This window comes from Chiloscyllium plagiosum, chromosome 4 (genome assembly GCF_004010195.1).
Source record: "Chiloscyllium plagiosum isolate BGI_BamShark_2017 chromosome 4, ASM401019v2, whole genome shotgun sequence".
In the NCBI taxonomy this organism is placed as follows: domain Eukaryota; kingdom Metazoa; phylum Chordata; class Chondrichthyes; order Orectolobiformes; family Hemiscylliidae; genus Chiloscyllium; species Chiloscyllium plagiosum.
In genome coordinates, this window is record NC_057713.1 from 96,779,563 (window position 1) to 96,807,299 (window position 27,737).

The following is a 27,737-nucleotide window of genomic DNA, read 5'->3' on the forward strand; positions in this document are numbered from 1 at the left end:
GGGGCTTTCCCTGACTCCATTGATTTTTGAAAGATCACAACTAATGCCTCTGCTACTTCCTCAGCCATCTCTCTCCGAACTCTAGGATGTAGCCCATCGAGGCCAGGAGATTTATCGATTTTTAGACCTTTTTAGCTGTTCTAGCACTTTCTCTTTTGTAATGACTACCATACGCAACTCTGCCCCCTGACTCTCCTTAATTGTTGAGCTATTACTGCTGTCTTTCACTGTGAATACGGACACAAAGTACTTATTAAGTTCTTCAACTATTTCCTTATCTCCCAGCACTAGCCTTCCAGTATCAATTTGAAGTGGCTCAATTTCTACTTCTGCCTCTCATTTGTTTCTTATGCATTGAAAGAAACTTTTACTATCATTTCTAATATTACTGGCTAGCTTACCTTCAGATTTGATCCTCTCCTTCCTTATTTCTCTTTGTTATCCTCTGTTTGCTTTTGTAGTCTTCCCAATCTTCTGATTTCCAAGTGCTAATCGTTTTTTTCTTTGGGATGAACCTTTGTACTGTGTCCTCAGTTACACCCAGAAACTCTTACCATTTGAGGCTATGCTTCCAGTCGATTTTCATCAGTTCCTCTCTCATGCCCCTGTAATTATCTTTATTTAACTGTTTGTTTCAAACTGCAGTTTGAACGCTACCATATTATGATTGTTGCCTCCTAAGTTTTCCCTTACTTTAAGATCTTTTATAAAGTCTGGCTCATTACGTAGAACTAAGTCAAAGCTGTTCCAAAAAGCCATCCTGTAAACATTCCATTAATTCCCTTTCTTTGGAACTACCGGCAACGTTATTCACCAGTCCACATGCATATTGAAGTCCCCCATGATCACCGTGACTTTGCCTTTCTGACATGCCCTATCTATTTCCTGGTACATCTTGCATCCCTGGACCTGACCATTACAGGGAGGTATGTATGTAACTCCCATTATGTTTTTTTTCCCCTTTTGCAGTTCCTTAACATCACTCTCACAGACTCCATGTCATCTGACCCTATGTCATTCAGTTACATAGATTTAATCTCATTCTTAACTAACTAGGCAACCCCGCCCCCTCTGCCTGTCTCCCTGTCATTTCGATAAGTTGTAAATCCTTGAATGTTTAACTGCCAGTCCTGAACTCCCTGCAACCACATCTGTGATGCCTACCGCATCATAATCACTCATGATTTGTGCCGTTAATTAATTTGCTTTGTTATGAATACTATGAGCATTTAGATAAAGGGCCTTAATGCTAATTTTCTTATTCTCATGGTTTCCAGCATCTCTAGTAATATTTCCTAAGTTATTATTCCTTTTTGCTTCATTTCTAGCCTGCCTTGAACTTAAACCCTACACACATGGTAACCTGCTGCTTATCTTTCTACTTGACTCCACACTCTGTTAACCCACCCCATGCCCCAACTCACAAGTTTAAAGTCCTCATGACCACCCAACTTATCCTTTGGCAGAAGACCTGGTTCAGGTGGATCCCTCCAGTTCCAAAATTGATACCAATAACCCATGAAATTGAATCCCTCTTTCCCACACCAATCTCTTAGCCATGTGTTTACTTCCCTAATTTTCTTATCCCTTTGCCAATTAGCATGTGACTTGGGCAGTAATCCAGAGGTTATGACCCTTGCGGACCTGTTCTTCAATTTCCTTCCTAGTGCTTGATAATCTCCAAATAAGTCCTCCTTCCTAGTCTTACCCATGTTGTTAGTGCTAACGAGGACCACAATAACTGGATCCTCCCCCTCCCATTCCAGTATACTTTCAAGCCGGTTGGAGATGTCCTGTACCCTGGCACCGGGCAGGCAACACACCGTGCGGGACTCCCGATCTGGCTCGCAAAGGATACTATCTGTCCCCCTAATTATAGAGTTCCCTATAACAACTTGTCTTTTTTGCGTCCCCCTCTTGAATGGCCTTTTGCACATTGGTCAGCTGGCTCATCCTGTCCACAGCCCTTTTCCTCATTCGTACAGGGAGCAAAAATCTCACACTTGTTGGATTATCGATAGTCACAGTGAGGTGCTGGAAGACTGGAGGTTGCCACTCTTTACGAAGAGTAGTAAGGACAAGCCAGGGAACTATAGACCAGTGAGCCTGACGTCAGTGGTGGGCATATTGTCGGAGGGAATCCAGAGGGACAGGCTGTACATGTATTTGGAAAGGCAAGGACTGATTAGGGATAGTCAACATGGCTTTGTGCGTGGGAAATCATGTCTCACAAACTTGATGGAGATTTTTGAAGTAGTAACAAAGAGGATTGATGAGAGAAGAGCGGTAGATGTGATCTATATGGACTTCAGTAAGGCGTTCAACAAGGTTCCCCATGGGAGACTGATTAGCAAGGCGAGGTCACACGGAATAAAGGGAGAACTCGCCATTTGGATACAGAACTGGCTGAAAGGTAGAAGACAGAGGGTGGTGGTGGAGGGTTGTTTTTCAGACTGAGGCCTGTGACCAGTGGAGTGCCACAAGGATCGGTGCTGGGTCCTCCAGTTTTTGTCATTTACATAAATGATTTGGATGCGAGCATAAGAGGTACAGTTAGTAAGCTTGCTGATGACACCAAAATTGGAGGTGTAGTAGACAGCGAAGAATGTTACCTCCAATTACAACAGGATCTTGATCAGATTGGTCAAGATAAGTGGCAGGTGGAGTTTAACTTGAATAAATGCAAGGTGCTGGTTTTTGGGAAAGCAAATCTTAGCAGGACTTATACACTTAATGGTAAGGTCCTAGGGAGTGTTGCTGAACAAAGAGACCTCGGAATGCAGGTTCATAGCTCCTTGAAAGTGGAGTCGCAGGTAGATAGGATAGTGAAGAAGGCGTTTGGTATGATTTTCTTTATTGGTCAGAGTATTGAGTCAGAAGTTGGGAGGTCATGTTGCGGCTGTACAGGACATTGGTTAGGATACTTTTGGAAGGTTGTGAAACTAGAAAGGGTTCAGAAAAGATTTACTAGGATGTTGCCAGGGTTGGAAGATTTGAGCTATTGGGAAAGGCTGGGGTTGTTTTCTCTGGGGCATCAGAGCCTGAGGGGTGACCTTAGAGGTTTACAAAATTATGAGGGGTATGGATAGGATAAAGAGACAGTCTTTTCCCTGGCGTTGGCGAGTCCAGAACTAGAGGGCATAGGTTTAGGGTGAGAGGGGAAAGATATAAAAGAGATCTAAGGGGCAACTTTTTCACGCAGAGGCTGGTATGTGTATGGAATGAGCTGCCAGAGGAAGTGGTGGAGGCTGGTACAATTGCAACATTTAAGAGGCATTTGGAATGGGTATATGAATAGGAAGGGTTTGGAAGGATATGGGCCGAGTGCTGGCAGGTGGGACGAGGTTGGCTTGGGATATCTGGTCAGGTTGGACCGAAGGGTCTGGACATCTCTGTGACAAGGTCAAGAGCTGAGGCTCTTCCAATCCTGAACTCAGAATTCCCTACCTGCCTCGCTCACAGTCACGCCCTGTTGTCCCTGATCATTAACTGAGTTTGAATCACTTAATCTACCAGACGTGACTGCCTTCTGAAACAAAACATCCAGGTAACTCCCCCTCCCAAATGTACTGCAGTGTTTGAAGCTCAGATTCCAGATTATCAATTCTGATCCAGATGCAAACTTATTGCTGCCTCACTGAATTTGTGCCTCAATTTAAAATTGTAATTCCATTGCAGCTTATTTTGTATATTCCACGTGTGGTACCGGAGCTAATCTGGCGTTTAAAGCAGTAATTTTAAGTGAGCAGTGTCCTTTTATAAAACTGTTTCTAATATGTAAAAATCTGATATTGAAGCCAAATGAAGGAAGTTGAATATTGATGGTCCATTTCACTATAATTGTAATAGAGCTCCCACAACATTGATTGGAATCTATGATAAAAGAAACAAGTGCATGTGTACGGATATTGAGAGTAACTAATTAAGTACAATCATTTTTAATAATCTACTTAAAATAATGCAATAAAAATGGAGAAGTGATCGTTATAATTCCTGTAACTCTTGATTTGTAGTAAAGCTATTTGCGTCATGCTGTTTCCTTATCAGCAATTATCCAAGTTACTTCTAGAGGAATGCAGCAGTGGCTAAAATGATCTATCAGAACATTTTAATATTTTTTCTTTTGTAAACACTAGGCACAAAAATATTACTTTTACAGGTTGCTTACCTTTCAATTTGTAGAGGCTGCTTATTCTATGGCCCGCCTGGAACTGGGAAAACCCTTGTTGCCCGAGCTCTGGCCAATGAATGTAGCCAGGGAGACCGAAGGGTATCTTTCTTCATGCGAAAGGGTGCAGACTGTCTCAGTAAATGGGTAGGAGAATCTGAGCGACAGTTACGATTACTTTTTGATCAGGTAATTAGAAATCTTGATCCTATTTCCACATTATGATTAAGCTTACATTATTTGAAAAAAGATTAATTTGTTTTTGAGCTGCTATGCAGCATTTGATGTAGAATTTAACCAAGACCTCTGCTGGTAGGGCAGGTAGCCTTTAAATCTGTTGATATTGCGAAAGGGAGAATTCCTTTCCCACCTCCACAGATTAGATGAGGTAAGGCCCAGTTTTTGGGCTGGCTTGTAGCTTTCTGTTACAGGTATCTGTTAGTGGCAGAAATCTTACTGAAACTGAGTGCAAGTGGCTTCCCATTCTTCATACACTTGAAAACCAAAGTATGGTTACACCACAGGAGGTGTCTTTTTGGCACATGGTGCCCCTGCCAATTCATTGCAAGGATAATTCTCCTTGGTCCCTACTTGAAACAGTTTCTCGCTGTTTACATTGTTTAAATCATCATGACTTTGAGCACCTGTACCAAATTTGCTTTACCCTTTCTTCTGTTAGAAGAACTACATGAACTGCTGTAATTTGCCCCATGTTTCTTGGGAAACTTTTGCTGCATCTTCTCTTATGCCCTCCCACCTTTCCTACAATGTGGTGTCTGAAATTGCATGCTGTGTTCCAGCTGAGGTTGGGTAACTGCCTTTTAAACAGGTTTAGCGTAACCTCCTTGCATTTGTACTCTGTGCCCCAATTGATAAAGCTCAGGATCCCATTGTAATTTTCGTATCCTGTTTATAAAGATGTTTGACTTAAAGTAGTTTTCATTTTTTCGTTTTTTTTTTAGTTATTGTGGAAATAGTCCTGGTATTGTCCATCACTCATAATAACTAGTTTCCTATCTTTTGGCATCATCCTGATAAGTCTGTACAGTTTTCTTTGTGGCTTACATGTTATTTGTAATTACATGCCTAAAACTGCACAATAGTGATGTAAACATTGACCATTAAATAGGCATAATAAAATTTATGTATAAAACCCATGTTCAGCCTTATTTATCTATGCCAAGCTCCCTATCTTTGTATCATAGCAAATTGTTGCGTTTTCTGTGTTCAGATTCAAATCATAAATATTTTTAGAATAGAAGTTGATCCACAACTGGACCTTGAGCATTATCACTACTAAATTTTCTCTAATCCAAGCATTTGCATTGTCCATTGCAGTTCTTTTCAGACAGTCCTTTCTGTCGTATCTTCTTGAAGTTTGATCTGGTAACTTCTTTTTTTAAAGGCCTATCTTATGCGTCCTTCAATTATTTTCTTTGATGAAGTAGATGGCTTGGCCCCTGTTCGTTCCAGCAGGCAAGATCAGATACACAGGTAAGGATGCTAAGGATTGGTCCTTTCAACCGGTTTGTAAATCATCAGCACCATTGTTAGTATGGTAATCCGATTCCTTCGTAATGTTATGCATCATGAAACCTATTTTGTTATTTAATGTCTTTTGACTGAACTGGAGTGGAATTGCTGAAACTGTGTATATCTTTGCTATAGAAATCTTATTGGGTTTGACAGAGTTGATGTTGTGAGGTTTTTCCACCACCTGGAGAGTCTGATTCCAAGGGTTGTAATCGTAGAATTAGGGGTTGGCCATTTAGAACTGAGGAGAGGAAAGGTTTTCATTCAAAGGTTTGAATGTATTAGAAATTCTCCATCCTGTGAGCTGTGTGTGCTTACTCGTCAAGTACATTCAAAACTGACTCCTAGATTTTCATGCACTAAGGGAGTTGAATAAGAGAAGTGGAAAAATACAATTCACTGATCACTTATGGTCATCTTGATTGGAGGGGCTTACTTGAGGGATTGTTATTCACATTAATTTGATTGGTATTATTTGTACTTTTCAAAGAAAAATTAACTTGGATGGGCCGAAGTGTTGTCATTTAAGTTTATTTTTTAGATTTTGATGTTTATTTTCCCATTTTGTCCACTCCTTATTTCACTAAACTTAGCTTGCTTTGTTCTTTCCTCTGGTCTGAAGCATGACCTCCGTATTCATTAAGAAACTAATATGGGGTATGAAGGGGCATTTGATCATAAATTTGTGAATTTTTTTCACATGATTACTGGATGCATTTTCTTTTTTTTTGGTGCTTTCAACAGAATACCAAAATTTCTACATTTTTCTGAATGTAGTTTTTATTTAATAAATCCAAAAACTTTATTCCCTTGCTACATGATTTTGCACTAAAATCTCAGTTTGAACTATTTCTTACATTTCTACTGTAATGTAATTTTAATGTTCATTTTTCTTCAGTTCTATAGTTTCAACCTTGTTAGCACTGATGGATGGATTGGATGGCAGAGGTGAAGTTGTGGTAATAGGGGCAACAAATAGACTGGATTCAATTGATCCTGCTTTAAGACGTCCTGGACGATTTGACAGAGAATTTCTTTTTGGCCTCCCTGACAAAAATGTACGTGCACAACTTGTTCTATTTGCAATTTTTTATGACTAATGGATTAGATTAATTTTAAAGTTAATAATTTTGCTTACTAAAATTTGAAGATTGTAGTTGGCCTCATGTAACTTTTGTTACTGTTGTAAGTTTGTTTCATTTTATTGGCGTTCCTCAAATGTAACTGGGCAACAATGAACAAGAAACATATCCCAGTCCTGTTATGAATGCTAAGTTTTGATTATGGTGGTGTTCCAGTAGATAACTCTGGTTATCAGTAGAAAATCTTTACTTAACGTTTGCAGCTAAATTCTGCTCAAGATAGCCTGATGTTCAGAGCATGCTTAAGATACAGGAGCTTTGTGGCTTTTTACAAATGGATTCATAGGACACTTGATTGTGGATGAGAGATTACAATGGCTAGAAAGTGTGAATTCTGTTTTGCCTGGATTACATGTACATTTATTGATTTACTGGTGTTGGCACTGTTCACTTGATCTTCTGACATGGATTTTAGCATTTTAACATTTCGGCTCATGCAAAGCAATTCATGGTCTGTTCTGCTATAGTGTGTTTCTTCAACACTAATTGGGTATAACACAGTTGAAGAATTTGGACCATTATTTGTAGAACACAAACTTTCTTTAGCTTTATGGGTTGTAACTTGATTACCGTCCTATTAGTTTAAATGGTGCTGCTATTACATGGTTTTTTTATAACATGGGATTGCATGGGAGTGGAACTATCGCGTTATGTCAGAACAGACTGTTTGTTTTCAGTTCCTTGTGAATCTAATAAAACGTTATTTGTACAGATGTGAAATCAGTTTTCATTAGAAACAGAATTTTCTGTTTTATTAATCCATCAATTTTTTAATGAAATTATTCTGTTTTTCTCTTCAATTTGATCCATAGGCTCGTAAAGAGATACTGAAGATTCATACCAGGGACTGGAATCCAAAGCCATCTGATGCATTTCTCCAAGAACTAGCTGAAAAGTGTGTAGGTGAGTAATAAACTGGCTATGTACTTGAGGCGCACTTATCCACACTTGAATGTTTGTGTACTTGGCTGAAATTTGCCTAATGAACAGTACTGCTTCATTTGTGAGCAATGTTATGGAGTGTTTCGTCTCGTATATCTATGTAATCTCACACTATCAGTCCTGCAGGTGTCAACTCAAATCTATTTTGTTCATAGGTTATTGTGGTGCTGATATTAAATCTGTATGTGCTGAAGCAGCACTCTGTGCCTTGCGTCGTCGTTATCCACAGATCTATGTCATCAATGAGAAATTGCAACTAGATGTATCTACTATCAACATAAAAGCGCAAGATTTTGTAGTGGCCATGCAAAAAATAGTGCCTGCTTCTCAGCGGATGGTGGCTTCGCCTGGACAAGCGCTATCATTTGTTATCAGGCCACTCCTAGAAAACACCTGCAGTCGAATTCTAGCAACTTTGAAAAAGATTTTTCCACATGCAGAGGAAGATTTTAAAAATGGCAGGATCGGTGAGAATTGCACACCCAGATCATTTGGCCCACATGTTATCACAGGTGGTCTTCTCATTATTGGTAGGACTAAGATGCAGAGTTCGAGTGAAATGACAGCATGTTAACTCCATGTCCAAACATAAAGTGAAGCAAAGATTAAAAACACATTATCACAGCAGCAAACTTGCATCCTGCAGCAGCATTTATATTTCACCAACTGGCTTCTTCCTATTTTAATATTTGTATGGTTTGAAAGAGTTTGATTTATGCCTCTCTCGACACAAACATTGCAATGCAAAGAGTTAGGCAGATTAACAATATAAATGCAAATATGTCTGAATTAAGACTTCTCTTGGTGTCAGGATCACTGTAAACAGACAAGCATAATGATAAAGTTGTATGTAGGAAAAGAGAACACTGTTTTTACACTGTAGTCCACCCACTCTCCCTTAACCCACAGAAGCTACAAGCTTTCACCACCAGTTATCCAGTCTTCTTTGAATACTGATGGGATTTCCTTTTGCCACTCTGTTCTAGTTGTTGTGCTTATGCTATTGAACAACTAACCCAGAGAACCCAACTCCATTTCCTCTATGAAAGACCTGAAAAAAATGCACATACTGTAAATCGGAGACAAAAAGACAAATTGCTGGAAAAGCTCAGCAGATCTGGCAGCCTCTGTGGAGAGAAATCGGAATAAACATTTTTGACTTGAGTGAACTTTCCTTGGAACTGTTCTGAGGAAGCTTTAATTCTGATTTCCCTCCACTGCTGCCAGGCCTACTCGGCTTTTCCAGGAATTTATATCTTTGTCTCAATTTCTTCTACAGCTGTTTAAGAATTTGAATCCCGAAAGTCAAAACTTGAGAATAAAAAAAATGTATTGATGCAAGTAATTGTAAAACCATCAAATTGTCCTAAAAACACTGCTAATTAACTGCCATTAGCCAGCCAGCATAACTGTTGGCCCACACAAAGATCTTGGATCTCCTTCATGGCTGAACAAGACACTCAGTGTTAGAGTTGACTTGAAAAAGGCATTAAAATGCCTAGTTCCAAAGCTCTGGATATCTCTGTCTCTCTCTCTCTCTCTCTCTCTCTCGCTCGCTCGCTCGCTCACTTGCGCTCTCTTTCTCTCTCTCTCTCTCGCTCACTCACTCGGGAGTGCTGTGGAATCTATGATCTATTAACGATGCAGCATGTATGTGTGGTGTTATTACTATAAAATAGAGAGGATCTGTGTCTGCAGGGGATATGTTATAAAATGTGTTTATTTTCAGCTGGTAGATTGATTGATGACTGTATTATGATTTGGGCTTGAGGGATACACAGGAGAAAATGTATTTGTTCGAATCAATAACACATCACTGATGTGATTTCTCCTTTCAACAGATGGATTAAATGATATACTAAATGATGGCATTTACAGTGATGATGAAGGTCCATCTGTTTTTGAAAATGGCCGACTTCAGAAATCACCTAACAAGCAGGGCCATAATGGGTATTTCCTCTGTTACAACAGGTATATTGTAACATTATTTACCTTCTGTAGCCTATCTTTACTTACCCATAAGAAATGAATATAATGTGTGGATTTTTGTCCTCAACTTTTCTGGCTATAACCACTTTAGAGCATTGATAGGGGCAAAACAAATGGGCTTTAGAGTTGTAGACATTTTTTTTCCAGGAGTTGACTCAAAACTTGTGCAAGCATAGAACTAGGAACAGAACACCCCTTCACACCCAGATCTCGATTTTGAGACTTGGTGAAAAAGTGAGAGATCTGAATTTAGGTTTAAGATAATGAAGGTAAATATATCCAATAGTTCTAGAATGTTTTGTGCTTAACCTTTAAGTGATCCAGTAAGTGTTCTCTGCCAGAAGACACATCCTCTGGGACCTTCCCTGACTCAAGTATTGCTGAATGTTCACTACCAATGCCTCCTCAATCTCCTCAGTTATCTCCTTCAGAACACTGGGGTGTAGTCCATCTGATTTGGGTAATTTACACAGCTTTAGACCTTGCAGCTTTCCCAGCACGACCTCCTTAGTGACGGTCACTATACTTACCTCTGCCCTTGACTCTCTTTAAGTTCTGGCATGATTCTGGTGTCTTTTGCTGTGAAGATTGACGCCATTTCTTTGTCCCCTATTTCTGTTTCTCCAGCCTCATTTGGACTGCTGTAAAATGTCTACCCTTGCTTCTCTCTTACCTTTTTTAATGTATCTACAAAAACTTCTGCAATCTTCTTTGACTTTGATCGTTAACTCACCCCAAATTTCATCTTCTTCTGTCTTTGTCTTCTGGTTTTTGAAAGCTTCCTAATCTGACACAGATTGAATGAACTGTGTTCAAGCAAACTGACTGTAAAAAGCAGCAAACTATTCTAACTTGATATTCCAGTTGGCTCACAGTCTTGCTTGTTTGTGCATCACACATGCACATGTAAATACTTCATAAATGTTATGGGGGTTTCTGCCTCTAGCTCCCTTACAGGCAGTGAGTTGCAATTTCCCACCATCCCCTGGCCTGTGTCCACCAGTAGTGTTCCAGAAGGATTGATACTGGGTCCACTTTTGTTTGTCATTGATATAAATGATTGGGATAAGAATTTAGAAGGCATGGTTAGTAAGTTTGAGGGTGACATAAAAAGATGGTGGTACACAAAAGTGATGATGAAGACGATTATCTAACACTACAAAGATCAATTGGGTCACTGGGCTGAGGAGTGGCAGATAGTGTGTAACTTGGATAAATGCAAGGTATTGCATTTTGGTAAAACGAATGTTATGAAGATATGGGTGTACTGTACCTTTTTAAGAAAGTTAAAAGCTAGCAGATCCATCTGACAGCACCAAGTGTTCTCAACAAGATACAATGTAGCATATGGTCCAGCAGGTATGTAGCTGGTTGCCTGGAGAAAAAAGATTTGAACTAGGCCCATCAGTTTAAATTATACCCCAAAAAATACCAAATTCCAATCCAGTTTGAATTTGGTATATTGACAATTTTTAAAACCAATGACAGAATCCGATGCTTTGGGGGTATAAGACCAGGGAAAACTGAACAGTTGGGAGGAGAACTGTCATGCCACCAGCAAGTAGAGACTACCTGCAAAATAGCTCTCGTAGACGTACCTTTATCCATCCATGATCTGTGAAGCATAATCCCTAAGAAGAAAAAAAGACACAGGAAGATCCAAATAGGAGAATTGATAGCTGGCTGGTTTTGGAAACTTGGACTTTTGGGAAATCTTAATGGTGGGGGGCGTGTTTATCGGATTAGTAATGGATAAGGGAAGCTAAAAGAAAGGTTAAAGGAAGGAGTTGTAAATAGCTGTTAATTATTCTCTGTTATACTTTGATAAATTTGTTAATTTTTACTTTAAATAGTTCTTGGCCTCTCGAATCTTCATAGATTACTGCATGGGATAAATCTTTTCTGTGTTGCTGGTTTAAATTAAGCTGGAGGGTTTACACCGTGTCATATTACAGTTTGGGGGCTTGTCGCTGGGATTTAAACAGCTGGGGGTCTTTTGTCCACAATTTGAAGAGTTTGGGTCTTGGATTTGGGATTTGAATTGGTTTAGACAGATTTGAATCGTTTTGAGGGTACGAAAAGTCCTTGCAGATTTAAATACTTGCAGTTTAGTCCTAGATCTTTGAATAAAACGTAGGTGAGACTATTTGTTTAATTTTGGTGACATCAACATTTGTTTAACCAAGGACAAAAGTAAAGCTGAAATTGTGAGGGAGTTATTCAAACACTTAGGTGTGTCAGAGAAACAGACAAGTGCAGTAGAGGTAGAAAAACTTAAATTACAGTTGAGTAAAATTTAGAAGATAACGACAGGGAGAAAAAAAGAGAGAGAAAAAAGAGAGAAAGGCTCTTAGCTGAGCAAAACGAGCGAGAATTTGAACTTGATAAGTTGCGACTTAATCAGCAAAGTCAAGTTAACAAGATGGAGATTAAAAGAGAAGGTAGTGATGTATGCAAATATGTCAAAACTCTGCCACATTTTGATGAGAAAGATGCTGAAGCCTCCTTTATTTCATTTGAAAAATTGACTAGGCAGCTGGAGTGGTCCGAGGCTTTATGGGAAATGCTAGTTCGGGCTAAACTGGGAGGCAGAGCTAGTGAAGGATTTGCCCCACTTTCAGATGAGGTGTCAAGAGATTATGAAGAGGTTAAACAGGTTATTTTAAGTGCTTATGAATTGGTACCTGAAGCATGTAGCCAGCAGTTCAGAAACAAAGGAACCAGGTCAGACTTCTGTTGAATTTGAAAGAATTAAACGTCATTTGGATGCGTGCTTTGAAAACTGATAAGACCTTTCAGGCTCTGAGATTATTCTGTTAGAGGAGTTTAAAAATTCACTTCCAGCGATGGTAAGAATTCGAGTGGCGGAACAGAAAGTTCAGGAAGTGAGAAGGGCAGCAGATGAGTATATGTTGGTGCATAAGACCAGATTCCAGCCAGAATTTCGTCCAGTGAGGGATAGAAGTTGGGAGAAGGGGAGGTCCTACACTACGAAACCAAGAGTAGAGAGGATTCGGAGATGCCAGTGTTGGACTGGGGTGTACAAAGTTTAAAAAATCACACAACACCAGGTTATAGTCCAACAGGTTTAATTGGAAGCACACTAGCTTTCGGAGCGATGAAGGAGTGTCGCTCCGAAAGCTAGTGCGCTTCCAATTAAACCCGTTGGACTATAACCTGGTGTTGTGTGATTTTTAACAGGGGTAGAGAGCACTGATAAGAATTACCACAGGAGCCAATAGAGGAAGTGAAAAGCCTCAGGTATTTTCACTGTAATGGAGTGGGACATGGAAAATTACAATGCTGGTGGTTTCACAAGGGCACTGGGAAAAGGTGGTTTCATTGCCAGAAGGTGGGACACACAGACACATTGCTGGTCTTTGGGAAAAGATGTGATAAAAGAAGCTAAGCCAGTAAAGATAGAAAAGGAGACCCCAAGAAGAGCTGAGGAGCTGCAGGAGAGTGCACAGCCTAGGCAGGGGCTGGGTATGGAGTTAGTACCTGATCTCTATCCATAGAGGCAAATTCTTTCTAAAGTTTACTCCAAACAAAAAGGGGAAGGAGGACAAGAAGTTATAATTTTGAGCGATACAAGGTCTAATTAGTCGCTGACAGTAAGGGGTGAGCTAACATGCACTCTTTCTAATCTATTACCTGAGAGTGTGGTAAATTATGGGATAGATGGACAGAAATTTAATGTTGCCCTATGTAAGTGGCAACTCAAGACTGCGGAAGTTACAGTGGGAGTGATTGGAATTCAGTTTGTTCTTGGGAATGATTTGGCAGGATCCAAAGTGGGAGTGACACCCCTTGTTGAGAAGACCAAGAAACCGAGGAGTTAAAATAAAACTATTCTGTATTTTCCCAGACTGTGTGGTAACCAGGTGCCACTATCATAAGTCACAGCACGAAGTGAAAAGTAAAGGGAAAGGTGAAGGAAGTGAGGTTCAGTTAGAGGACACCTTGTTTGACGTAATAGTGCAGGTAAAACCTGAACAGGCAAGGGTCAGACAGAAGTGTTTAGTCCTGAAAGGCTAAGAGAATTGCAACAACATGACAAGACAATATAAGATATATGTGTGGATGTGTATTCCAAAAAGGAGGCAGAGTGTATTCTGGAGAGTTATTATCTGAAAGATAGAATCCTAAGGCGGAAATAGAGACCGCGGCAGGTTAATGCAGAGGAGAAGTGGGCCAAAGTGCACCAGATTGTGTTGCCGCTAGCATACAGACAGGAAGTGTTACGGGTAGCTGTAGGAGGTCACTGAGGGGTACGAAAGACTTAAGCTAAGGTACAAAAACATTTTTATTGGCCTGGAATGCACAAGGATGTGGTTAACTTTTGCCATAAGTGTCACACATACCAAATGGTAGGTAAGCCACAGGCGGTAATACAACCAGCACCTTTGTTGCCAATTCCCGCATTTGAAAAACATTCCATGCAGGTTATAAATGATTGTATAGGTCCCCTCCCGAAAACTAAAAGTGGGAACCAGTACTTGTTAACCATAATGGATGTGTCTACCAGATTTCTGGAGGCAATTCCATGACGGAGTATCAAGGCAAAAAAGGTGGGAGAGGAGTTAGTAGCTCTCTTCACGCGGTATGGGCTACCAAGAGAGATAAAGTCGGACCAAGGGTCAATATTTACTGCTAGGTTGTTTAAGGTTATGGATAGCTTAGGTACACAGCAATTTGAATCCAGTGTGTATTATCCTGAATCCCAGGGAGCTTTCGAAAGGTGGCATCAGACCTTGAAGACCATGTTGAGAACATACTGTCAGGAATGTTTGGGATAAAGATATCCTATTTGTATTGTTTGCCATTAGGGATGTCCCAAACAAATCTACTCCATTCGTTCCCTTTGAGTTAATATTTGGGCACGAAGTGAGAGGTCTTATGAAATTAAAGAAAAGTTGCCAGGACCAAAGTCTGAGATCTCAGTTAGATTATGTATCAGAGGTGAGGGAGAGACTAAATCGAGTCGGTGAGTTAGCTAAACAGCACCTAAAGAAGGCACAGTATTGAATGAAGCAGGTGGCAGAATAAAGCTCTGAGACGCTGACATTTCCTTGAGGGGATAACTTATTAGTACTGTCACCAGTGGTGGGAGATCCCTTCAAAGCCAGATTTATTGATTGAGAAAAGTTGAGTCAGGTGAACTATCTAGTAAAAATGCCAGATAGGGGGAAAAAAGGTATTGAGTATGTCTTGTGAACATGCTGAACGTCTTACATTAGAGAGAAAGATCTAAAGAAACAGGTGTTAGTTACTACCCCACAGAGTGAGGAATCAAATCCAGATGATGTGGATTTTGATGTGCCTCAAAATAGATTAAAAAATGAAGTCCTTGAGTGGGATGGGTTAGCAAGTTATCTGTCTCAGGAGCATAGAATGCAGTTGAGAGATTTGTTACTGCAGTATAAAGACATATGTAAGAATTCGATGGGGAGGACTAATGCTATTGTATATGAAGTAGACGCAGGAAATACTGCTCCGATAAAACAACACCCCTATCAGCTTAATCCTTTCAAAGTCAGACAGGTCCAGATGGAGATGGAGGCCGTGCTCGACGAGGACATCATCAAACCAAGCCAGAGCGAGTGGACATCATCAAACCAAGCCAATCGTCTTAGTTCCCAAACTGGATGGGACTGAACGATTCTGCGTGGATTATCGGAAGGTCAACGCCATTACAAAATCGGATTCTTATCCAATTTCTAGATTGGAGGACTGTATCAAGAAAGTCTGAAAGCCAGTTATGTCACCAAGTTGGACTTAATGCATGGTTACTGCCGGGTACCTTTATCAGAGACGGTGAAACAAATTTCTACATTTGTAACCGCAAATGGGCTATATCAGTTTAAAGTGATGCCCTTTTGGAATGAAGAACTCATCCGCCACATTCCAAACACTCATGAACAGAGTTGTGGCTGGATTAACAAACTATACAGTCTATTTGGGTGACGTAGTGATCTTCATTAAGTCCTGGAAAGTCACATGGTACAGTTAGCAGAGTTCTTTGAATGACTAATTGAAGCAAATCTGGTGATAAGCTTAAATAAAACTGAATTTATGAAAGCAGAGGTGATGTTCTTAGGACATAACATCGGTCATGTCAGTAGACCCTGTGGAAAGCAAAGGCTATCGAGGAATTTCCACGATCAACCTTGAAGAAAGAGGTGCTTCGATTCTTGGGATTCATCGGATTCTGTTGGAGGTTTGTTCCAAACTTCTTCAGTGTACTGACACCATTAACCGATTTTTGCTGAATAAGAACACAAAGTTATGGTGTACAGAACAATGCCAGGAGGCATTCGATCATTTGAAATCAGTATTAACCACCAAAAGCAGTTTTAGCTACACCAGATTTTTCAAAACCTTTCGAAGTCGCCATCGATGCTAGTGACATTGGAGTTGGAGCTGTACTCTTGGAAGATGAGGCTGGGATGGAACTGCCAGTTGGTTACTTTTCAAAGATCATCAACGTCCACCAGAGGAAATATTCCATGATCGAGAAAGAACTATGAGTTTGGTACTGGCCTTACAACATTTTAATGTTTGTCACGAGCAATGTGTCACACGGTTGTGTACATGGATCACAATCCGCTTAAAGTCTTAGATAGCTTTAAAGACAAGAATGAGACTATTTCATTGAAATCTTATGTTACAGACTTTTAATTTCAAAATCATACATGTTGCGGGTCGTAAGAATGTAATCGCATATAAGTTATCGCAGATTTAACTGAGTTCAGATGAGATTTGTATTTATTTAATAATTATATGGAAAGAAGTTAAGGTGAATTTGTATTAAATTTATCTATGTTAGGATAATGTGTTTAATAAAATAGAATATATAATGAAGCCATCTTTTCATTATGATGGTTCATTTTTTCTTAAAGGGAGACGTGTTATGAAGATGTGGATGTACTATATCTTTAAGAAAGTTAAAAGGGAGCAGAATTACCTGACAACACCAAGTGTTTTCATCATGATGTAGCATGTGGTACAACAGTTAGTGTAGCTGGTTGCCTAGAGACAAAAACAGATTCGAATTAGGCCAATCAGTTTAAATTATACCCCAAACAATACCAAATTCCAGTCAAGTTTGAATTTGGGACATTGACAATGTTAAAAACCAATGACACAATCTGATGCTTTGCGGGTATACTACTGTGGGAAATTGAACAGTTGGAAGAACTGCCAAGTCAGCAGCATATAGAGACTGCCCTAAAAATAGCTGTCTTAAAGGTACCTTTATCAATCCATGACCTGTGAAGCCTAATCCCTAAGAAGAAGAAAGGAAGACACAGGAAGATCCAAATAGAAGATTCGACAGCTGGCTTGTTTTGAAAACTTGAAATTTTGGGAAATCTTAATCGGGGGTATTTAATTGGACTAGTATTATAGAAGGGAAGATAAAAGGTAGGTTAGAGGAAGGAGTTGTTAATAGTTGTTAGTTAATTATTCTCAGTTATATTTCAAGAAATAAAGTTGTTAATTTTTACTTGAAATCGTTTTTGGCCTCTTGAATTTTCACAGATTACTGCAAGGGATAAATCTTTTCTGTGTGGCTGGTTTAACTTTAGGCAGGAGGATTTACTCTGTGTCGTAACACAAACAATGGCAGGACTGTGCAATTAATGTTAGGGCTTCGGGTAGTTTTGTTGAACAAGGGTTAGGTATATAATTCTTTTGAAATTTGTGGCACAGCTAGATAGGGTGGTTAAGGTGTTTCGCACACTTTTCTTCTCTACTCAGGCCTTCTGAGTATAGGAGTTGGAATGTTTATGTTAAGGTTGTACAAGACGTTGGTGAGGCCTTTTCTGGAGTACTTTCTGCAGTTTTGGGTTGCCCAGTTATATGAAAGATATTATTAAGCTTGAGAGAGTTCAGAAAAGCTTTACGAAGATGCTGCTGGGACTGGAGGGTTTGAGTTAGAACGAAGAGGCTGATGGGTTGGGACTTCATTCACTGGGGTATATGAGGTTCTGGTATGAGCTTGAGGTTTACAAAATCATGAAGACAATGGATCAGGTGAATAACGAAGGTCTTTTCCCTAAGCAGGGGGATTTTAAGACAAGGAGCATATTTTTAAGGTGAGGAGAAAATTTAAAAAGGATATGAGGGGCAACTTTTTTTTCCACAGTGGTTTGTGTGTGGAATGAACTTTCAGAGGAACTGTTGTATGCAGGTACAGTTAGTGTTTAAAAGACATTTGGATAAGTACATGATTAGCGAGGATATGGGCCAAATGCAGACAGGTGGGACTAGTTTAGTTTGCAAACATGTTTGTCGTGGACTAGTTGGACTACATCATTGGACTACAAATTTCCTTGATGTATGACTCTGTCCATGGCTCATTACCTATGAGCCTTCATCCTGAGTTGTTTGAGTCATACAGCACAGCACCAGGCATCCTAATTCGACCTAATCCTGTTTGGCTCATATCCCTCTGAAACCTTCTCATTCATATACCATCAAGATGCCTTTTAAATGTTGTTCTTCCAGCAGCTTCTTTCATACACATACCACCCACTGCATGCAAAAGTTACTCCTAATGTCCTTTTTGAATCTTTTCTCTCTAACAAACCTATGCCCTCTAGTTTTGGACATTCCCCGCTCTAGGAAAAAGATTTTGGCTATTTACCCTAACCATGCCTCTCAGGAGGTTTATAAACCTCCTATAAAGTCACCCCTCAACTTCCAATGCTGCGGGGACAATAGGCATAGCCTATTCAGCCTCTCCCTATAGCTCAAGCCCTCCACCCTGGTAGCATCCTTATAAATCTTTACTGAACCCTTTCAAGTTTCTCCTATAGCAGGGAGACCAGAATTGAACGCAATATTCCAAACGTGGCCTAACAAATGTCCTGTACAGTCACAATGTCTCGACCCTTATTCTCAATGAAGGCAAGCGTCCCAAACAATACCACCCTCTCTATTTGCAGTTTCATTTTCAAGGAGCTGTATACCTGTACCCCTAGGATTCTTTGTTCAGCAACACTCCCCAGGCCCTCCCACTAACTCAATAACTCCTGCCCTGGTTTGCCATACCAAAATGGCAACCTCTTGCATTTATCTAAATTAAACTCCATGTGCCATTGCTTGACCCATTAGCCTATCTGATCATGGTCCTGTTGTACTCTGAGATAATTTTCTTTGAGTTCACTACACTAATTTTTTTTGTCATCTCCAAACTTATTAACCAACCCTCCTACATTCACATCCAAAACATTTATACATATTTTCTTGGCAGTTTTTTACTTCTTGTCAGTGGTTGTTTGCTATTGCCATTCTCTGTTAAGAGTAGGGCAAACAGGCAGGTCCTAAGTCCACCTCGGCTCCAAAAGGTATTGTGCTATTGGCCTTATTTTTAACCCCATGCTAGCCAGCCAACCAACCTTTTTTTTTAAAGAAATATGTTGTCAAAATTTAAATAATTTACTTGGCATTTCATTTTATTATTTACTGAATTTTATTAATCTGACCCTCTTTTTTTGTTAATATTTAATCATCTGTGAACATTTGATTTGGTATAATTTGTATGTCCACTTTAACCATTCCAATGTGGTACTTTGTTTTTGGAGTTCATGTCTTTCCGCTGTGATATTCGACCAAGGCTTTGTCTGTCTGCTCAGAAATATCTTTACTCAAGATAGAGTTGGAAATCTTTCTTGGCACTTTTGGGCAGCGTTTATCTGAACCCTGCCAAAAACAGATTAACGAAGCACTTTTCTCATTGCTGTTTATTGCACCTTACTGTGTGCAAACTGCCGACCCTGTTTCCCAACAAAAAGAGGACTATATTTCAACACTAATTCATTTACTGTCAAGTGCTTTGCAATTTCTTGGAGGCAAGGGTTGAAGATATGATTAAATATTAACAAAAAAAGAGGGTCAGATTAATAAAATTCAGTAAATAATAAATCTGATTTAGCCGCTGTGATTGCTTTTGTTGTTGAATAGTTGGATTTTTGTTTCTTTGTGGTAGAATAAGTAGGTAGATCAAAATCAAGATGTGAATGAAAGCCCTTTATCCTTTCTGGTTCTTTGATTATTAAACTAACCTGAATTTCTTTTTAGCAGAACATGGAAGAATGCTATGCACTTGTTTGTTGCTCTTGGTGTCACATAGAGAACCAAACTTTCACATTAAGTTCACTGATTCTGTTGAGAGTGATGGCTAGAGCTATCTTCGCAAGTTCTCGTGCAATCTCTACACAAAAATGGTTGTTCACAGCTGAAAATTTTATGCAGTTCAAAAATGTCTGTTACCTCAAACTGTTGACTCATGTTTCCATATTAGGTATTAGGCTAGCCTAGGTCTGGAGTACAGAAATTAACTTTTAAGTGTCTCAGTCATTAACTTGAATGGTTGCCATTTTTTCAAGTTTTAGTGAGATAGAAATAGCTATTTACTTCTCCAGAGAAGCCATTGTTAATGAGTTTATTTACTCTTAGAAATGTTTATTTAAATTTCAAAAGGTTTCTTGTGGGTCTTGAGAAAGAATAGTCTGGTTCCAATCACCAAAAAATGTCATGTGGCTTCTGGTAGCCATTTTGTAAGATTCCTTGTAACCAATTTAAAGACCGTTTAGCTTTATCATGCAAAACTATGCAATATTTTAAAGTTTCAGTTGAGCAGTAAACATGATCTTTTTTTCAGTATTTAAATTTTTTTATTAGGTGTGCCTATCACCAACCAACCTCCTACAGACCGAGGCTATTGCTGTCTGGAAAACCAGGTTCAGGTCAGAGTTCACATCTTGCCCCTGCACTCCTTCACAATTTGGAGAAATACACTGTGCATCGGCTAGACCTTCCAGTATTGTATGGCGTCAGTGCCACATCACCTGAGGAAACCTGCGCAATGGTAAGATTCTGTATGGTTGAAATAATCTGAATACACATTTTTAGTGGGAATTTTGTTTCTTGCTTACCATGGAAAAATAAAATTATCAAACAAATTAGACATTTCAGGTTATTGCATGCTTCTCGTAAAGTGGCTATAAACTGTTCAATTGAATTATTTTATGAACTAAATTCAGTCTTTGTAGAATGAATTCATAAAGTCACAATTATGAAATCGTTCATCTTGTAAAATTGTTTTTTTTTGTCCTCTCTGGGTGTCTTATCCTTTTCTTTAGATCATTGAAGATGATACTTATCATCCAAAATAAACGCTGCTTGGAACTTTTTGTTTTCAAAGTTACTATTACAAATTGTTTGTGTCTCCAAATGACACAAAATGTGTTCTTCATAAGCCTGCCACACACTTTGTTGTGTAACTTAGTGTGAAAATATCCAATCATAGTAATATTTTCCCAATTTGACAAACCTGTACAAATTGAATGAAGTAAATATCTTCTAAGGTTAGTGCCTTCATTCTGATCAAAATTGAAGGTTTTTTCAAGAAGTTTTCATTTTTAAATCTCCGCACCAGCAAGACTTAAACCTTTGTTGAGTTTTTCTTTGTCGACCAGGACAGGGAAGGGAGTTGGTAGAGGAATTTGTACTAAGCTAGCAGAATAACTTCAAAAAGTTTTGAAAATGAATGTTTCATTTATATTTCTTATGTTCAGAAATTTTTATAAATGCTCATGATTCCTGTGGAAGGTGAACGTCTGAAGCTGTGTTGTAGAAGAATATGTGACCCGCATTTGCAGGTGCAGATCGTTAATCAAGATTTTTCTCTCCATTCTAGCCAGTCGCTTTGATCTTTATTCAGAACAGTAGCTACGTTTTGACCAGCCTCTGTATGTTATTGACTGAACAGGTGTAGCATTTGACAAAAAACATATTCAATGCAGTATGAATGCTAACATCTTTATCTTCAACTAATGTGCCTTGTCAAGATTTTTTGATTTCTCTCTGGCATTTCAGTAAAGGCTAAAGAAATAATGTATTTTTAAGTATGTATTACATGGCACACCTTTTTCAGTACAGAAATTGCAGGAGTTCTGCAATACTTGCAACACTTATCTAGCATTCTGTGCAAGTTATGTCTGGCTGAGCAGATTAGGATGGTCTTACTCCTATAATTTAATGTAGCAGATAAGTTGAACAGGAGGGCCCAAGAGTTAGTCCATTGCTTCCTTCACTGTCAAGTAGTGATTCCCTGTCACTCTATTGGAAAATTATCAGATTAGTTTTACTAAAGTGGCATCTGGTCCTGTCAGTTACATAGGTAAAGAAGAAAGGTTCAATACGCTCTGAAAGAATCTAAATATGATGCTGCTGGAGGAAAATGTAGGTATTGCTCATTGGAGATAGCCTATTTTTTTTGTTGTGTGTGTGTCCTCCTTTATTGCAGAAACTCAAGTGCATTTCTAGATTTGAAGAGATTGTATGGTGTGTTGTCCTTGTACGTAAATTTATTTTATAGTATTACCTCAATTCTGTTAGCTATTTAGAGAAGCTCGAAGAACAGTCCCAAGTATCCTGTATATTCCGCATGTTGATCATTGGTGGGAATCAGTTGGAGACACCATGAGAGCCACGTTCATTACATTACTTCAGGACATTCCCACATTTACGCCCATCTTGCTACTGGCAACATGTGATGTCCCGCACAGTGAACTGGCAGAAGACGTGAGTTCTTATATATTACTGTGTTTTTTAAATCATGAACAACTTTTATTTATCTGATATAGTTTATGATCTATATCTTGGTTAATTTAGCTTTAATCAGGTCGATATTTTTTGAGAAAGTTAGTTTTATCTTCATGGATGATCAATGAATAGTATTCTAGCTATTCTAACATATTCATCTAGGGTTTATTGAGAGTGGTTTTAGTTTTGCTTTCCTTTGTTTCATGATATCACTAAGTACTTTCACCACAATACTTGATTTGTACTTTATCCAGTTTCATAACCTGACTATTGCAAGGAAGTAAATTTTTCAACAGCATTTTGATTAGGTCCAGTAAATTCATGTTATGTAAAGACAGTAATGAGTGTGGAAAGAAGGATGTGACTAAATTGTTGCACTTAGGTTAACGAATATTGGTCTGATGGATCAACTGTACTCAGATCCTCAAGTCTGTTTGATTGGGCATGATTAGAGTTTGAGATGTAATATTTCATCTCTTAAATAACCCTTTTGTCTTTTCAGGTAAAAAAGATATTTGTCTGTCATTACGGAGAAGTTTTTGATGTTGGGCTTCCAAGACGTGAAGAACGAAAGAAGTTCTTTGAAGAGCTGATATTGAAACAGGCTGCAAAAGCACCACCCTCCAAACAAAAGGCTGGTAAGTCAGAGTTGTGTTGCTGAAAGGAGTAATTAGACTAACTTGTACACACATGATTGAGGTACTTAGTAAAATAAGAATATATTTCAGATACTGTTTCTCAACATTTTTTTTATTTGGCGCTTTCTAAGCTTGAAAATTCAAAGTACTGAGTTTATAACCTGAAGTACAATTTAAAAATGTTTCCTAGTTGTTTTGTTCTACTTAATATTAAATAAATATTCACTTTGTATAATTGATCATGCTATTAGATCAATTTGAAGTCACTTTTGTTTTAGTCCTTCAGGCTTTGGAGGTCCTTCCACTAGCACCGCCATCAGAACCACGACGCCTCTCCAAGGAAGAGGTGAAACGACTAGAAGAGGAGGAAGAAGGCACTCTACGGGAGCTGAGGCTTTTCCTCCGGGATGTGACTCATAGGCTGGCAAATGACAAGCGTTTCAAAGTGTTCACAAAACCTGTTGATGTCGAGGAGGTAAAAATCACTGAAATTCAGTGGAGCATGTTGTCCCATTAAACACTGGCCAAATGTTAATTCCGAATTTGTATAATAGAAAAAATTCTCTTTCACTTTTTGTCGCATTGTCAGTGGAATTTAAGGCAAGGTGAAGTATTTTGGCTTTCTTGAAAAAACAGATGTTGCATTCACAAGGGGCTTTGCTTGACCTCCAGATATCCAAAGTAGAAATTTACACTTTGTTTTATATTGTCGCTTCTTATTCTTCCGAGCAAAATGAGTCACCTCCTATTTCTCTGAATTTTATCTTTCACCTGAAACCATTGTCACATTCACAAGGACAGACAAGTTGGGGGATTTTTATATGATCTCTCTAACATTTCACAATACCTCCAAGTTTTGAATCACCTGCAAACAAGGAAGTTTTGCCCAGCATACAGAGGTCATTAATATTGATCAGGTAAAGCGAGAGTCTCAACGCTGGCCCCTGGAGAATGCCATTGTAAATCGGAGAATCATCCATTAATGAAAGTTGGCATTCCTTAACTAACCTGCATTTATCCCATATATCTATGAATTAACAAGCTTCGAAACATGCAATTGTGTCTACCACTGTCTACATCTTGTCTTAATTTTCCTGACCATAATTAACACTGACTATTGCTAAGCCCAAGTCTTAAAATACATCACCCCTCTCCCATTGCCCCTCCCTCACTTCTTTCAAGGCCATCCTTGTGATCGTCATTCTCTTTTCTCTGGAGATGAGGTAGAGTGAGTTCACTCTTGCCATTTTGAAAAAAAGTAATTCAACTACTTAATAAATTCACATTAAATACCTAAGATGAATGAAAGTACTGTGAATCATTTTGGAGGGGAATAATTTAGCTTGACTGTACCACCGAGGATTTAAAAATAGTTTACCTCTGCCCTTCAGAATTAGCTTATGTGTAATACTGTACGTTTTATAACATACTGTGACTTCAGTATTTATTCATCCGCACTTTTCTGGAAGTAAACTGTCACGTGTCATCTGTCACATCTTGCACATGTGCAGCTAGCTGTTTTTGTAGTTTGCAAAATTCACCCACTCTGATATGCTCCAGGAATGCATCCCTCACAAATGTTGAGACTTTGTTGCTTTGTGTTCAGAGTATGTCCAGGCTGATTGTCAGCTCTTGAATTTAGTCTAGAATAAATTGTGTAAACATTTTGCATACCGTTATATTATCTCTTGAAGTGTACAATTAGTTAAAGTTTTCTGTTTCTCTGTTAGGTTTCTGATTACTCCACTGTTATCAAACAACCAATGGACCTTTCCACTATTATGTCAAAGATTGACCTACACAGGTACATGACTGTAAAGGCCTATCTTCAAGACATAGAGTTGATCTGCAATAATGCACTGGAGTACAATCCTGATCGAGACCCTTCAGGTGAGAAACAAATAAGAGAATCTAATCTTTTGGAAAAGAAATTCCAAGTTGTCCAATTTAAGGGGAGCAGTTCTACTTTCGGGCAAGAATGGAACTGGAATAAAAATGAAAATGCTAGAGGAACTGTAGTTGTGACATGGAATCAAAGATGAGTTTTCAGGAGGAGTGACCAAAGCATTGTCAAAGATGGATTTTAAGGATGGCCTTGAAAGAAGTGAGGGAGGGGCTATGGGAGAGGGGTGGCGTATGCTAAGACTTGGCAATAGCAATAACAACATTAGTTCAGCAAAATTAGGCAGAGATGCTGTAGACTAGAATCAAAGAAATTGAATACTCTGAAAGATTATAGTGCTGAACCATTTTAGCAACAAAGTCAAGAAAAGCTTTTGAATGGATTTGAATACAAGGATCAACATAGTAAATGGATCTGAGAACCTGTGAAATGGAAGCATAGTGAATAGGTTGCACTTTCTGCAAAGTATGATATGAGCAGGAAAATTGTGCACATCTGAATTGTCTGTAGGGTAGGAATTGTGCCTAGAATATAATGAGTTTCAGCAACAAATGAATTTCTATCAATACCAATGTTTTGATTTGAATGTTAAGGCAGGAGATTTTATAGGCATTGAATGGGGTATTCTGTTCAGTCTGCATCATGAATTTCAATTTGAGAGGATTAAACTCATTTAATTACTTATTCAAAAAAAAGTAATTTCTTTCTGTGCACTTGCGAAAAAGAAAAGGGCCATTTGGACAGAAACGGGATAGCTGGGAAATGCAAATTATATTACTGCAGTATAAAAGTTATTTTGTAACTTTTAATTGGCAATGCATTTTCTGTGGTTGTCTAGTTTGTAGCTGTTAAACAGTGCACTATTGCTTGGCAGATCAATTTCAGTTCAAATGGATAGTCTGGAGGACTACTTAAAATTGATATTTAATTGATTAAACTTCTGTATTTGAAGAATTGCTTTAATTCATTCACAAATCTGACATTTTGTTCACAATGTTTGTAGTTATTAGCTAGTTGCTAATTTCCCTCTAAGGTCACAAAGAACCACTTCCTGGCTGACTTAGATCATTTTTGGAGGACCGTTGAGAGTCAAGCACATTGAGAGAGTCTGGAGTCACATATAGGTGGGTTAAGAATGGCAGATTTCCTTCCCTGCTGGGCATAAATAAACCAGATGAGTTTTATGAAAAGAATCCTGTTATTTGGCACTGGCTTTTGTTCCTAGTTTATTTAAGTAACTGATCATCAATTTCCCAGCTACCACACTGGGATTTTATAACATGGCTGTGGAACATTATCGGTCCAGGTCTCTGGATTTCTAATAACATAACTGTTGTTTCCCCATCTCTGCCTCCGATCAAAATGGAATAGAAATTAAAAGTAGGTTGCTTTTGCTTCTCCAAAATGATAACTGGAATATTGCTGTCCTAGATCGTATGATTAGACACCGAGCCTGTGCTTTGAAAGACACTGCCAATGCAATTATGAAATCAGAACTTGATGAAGAATTTGAAAAGCTCTGTGAAGAAATTCAAGAATCGCGAAAGAACAGAGGTACATCATTTTCTATTATTAAGCCCTTTTGCTTTAATGCTAGTCATGTTCCATCAATTGCTTGCGGCAGCAAGTGTAACAGTTGACACATTGTGCCATAAGAAATAGCCTGTCAGTAAAGTAAATCTCGTGGTTGCTAGCATTGAGTGCTGATAGTATGCCAGCATCTATAATGCAAGCCCCTGCATTTACTGAAAAAGAATGCATTTTAACTTGCATATAATATCCAAATGTTAAATACTTTTGTTATCACAGGTTGCTATTCTTCCAAATTTGCACCCACGTTTTATCATGTGCTACCAAAGAATTCCACAACAGAAAATAAAAAAAACTGCCTTGAAACTTCTGAACAAAGAGTTGAAATGCCCACACCAGTTGCTGCAAGCACCCCTTCAGTCCCTAGAGGTAAGTTCATGGAGTTCTTGGTAATCTGCTAAAATCAACCTGCATTCTTTAAATGTTTTCCTTTCCTGTAATTTTCAAATCTTACTGGCTGTTGCTAATTTAAATTTGTGATTAAGGCTTGTGATTTTGAAAACCTGTTGCGGTCACTTGAGGTATTTGAAAACCTGAATTTCAGTGAAGCATTTTAAATAGATAGGAAACGCCATTTTTATCTCAGTAAATGACTTGTCATTGAAATAACTCCATGAAGGCAAGTATCCTGTCCCAAGTCACTGTTTATTTACACAAGCTTAGTACATGAGACTGATGCTGCTAGCTCAGAGCCTGCTCCTCAAGTGAACAGAATCCCTGACACTCCTGTTTATACCTGTCAGCTGAGGTTCTCTGGGGCTGTTAATCTGGTTTAGTCAAGGAACTTATTCTGCGGTCCACTTAGCTGTTCTCATTCCAGTCACAACACTCCTCCCCCTCTAAGTCCTAGGATGTAGGCCCATTCTTTTTTTTCCTGAAGCTTCTGGGACATTTTCGCACCAGGTCCAGTTCCTCTGACTCCAACTCTGCCTCAGATACTGGCGGGACCATTGTGCACCTAGAACATTTCTGAAGAAATTCATCATCCTTAGGCGGTAATGGTGTCAAGGTTGTGACGTCTGCAATGTCCATCTCATCATCCGAGATTTCTTCATTCAGCGGGGGAGAACCCATAGTTCAGACAGCTCACTGAATATTCTGAGGGGCTGGGTATGTTTTGCCCCTGCCCTATTTGAGAGGTGGTAGTTTTCTTATGGTCCACATGCTTGTTTAGGACCACCTCTGCTACTCTAACTTTTGTATGTCACTTGACCTCA

General features: G+C 38.9%; 1 protein-coding gene across 1 annotated transcript in view; it reads left to right on the forward strand.

The window, feature by feature from the left end:
• The window catches only part of LOC122549223 (ATPase family AAA domain-containing protein 2-like), a 61,160-nt gene that overhangs the window by 20,769 nt on the left and 12,654 nt on the right, over positions 1-27,737 (forward strand). The window contains exons 12-24 of the mRNA XM_043688664.1: positions 4,183-4,357; positions 5,574-5,662; positions 6,600-6,759; positions 7,656-7,746; positions 7,941-8,252; positions 9,627-9,756; positions 20,464-20,650; positions 22,183-22,368; positions 22,892-23,027; positions 23,306-23,502; positions 24,758-24,917; positions 26,362-26,484; positions 26,740-26,889. Of these exons, the coding sequence (XP_043544599.1) occupies positions 4,183-4,357; positions 5,574-5,662; positions 6,600-6,759; positions 7,656-7,746; positions 7,941-8,252; positions 9,627-9,756; positions 20,464-20,650; positions 22,183-22,368; positions 22,892-23,027; positions 23,306-23,502; positions 24,758-24,917; positions 26,362-26,484; positions 26,740-26,889 (2,096 nt within the window). The remainder of the gene's footprint in view (positions 1-4,182; positions 4,358-5,573; positions 5,663-6,599; positions 6,760-7,655; positions 7,747-7,940; positions 8,253-9,626; positions 9,757-20,463; positions 20,651-22,182; positions 22,369-22,891; positions 23,028-23,305; positions 23,503-24,757; positions 24,918-26,361; positions 26,485-26,739; positions 26,890-27,737) is intronic.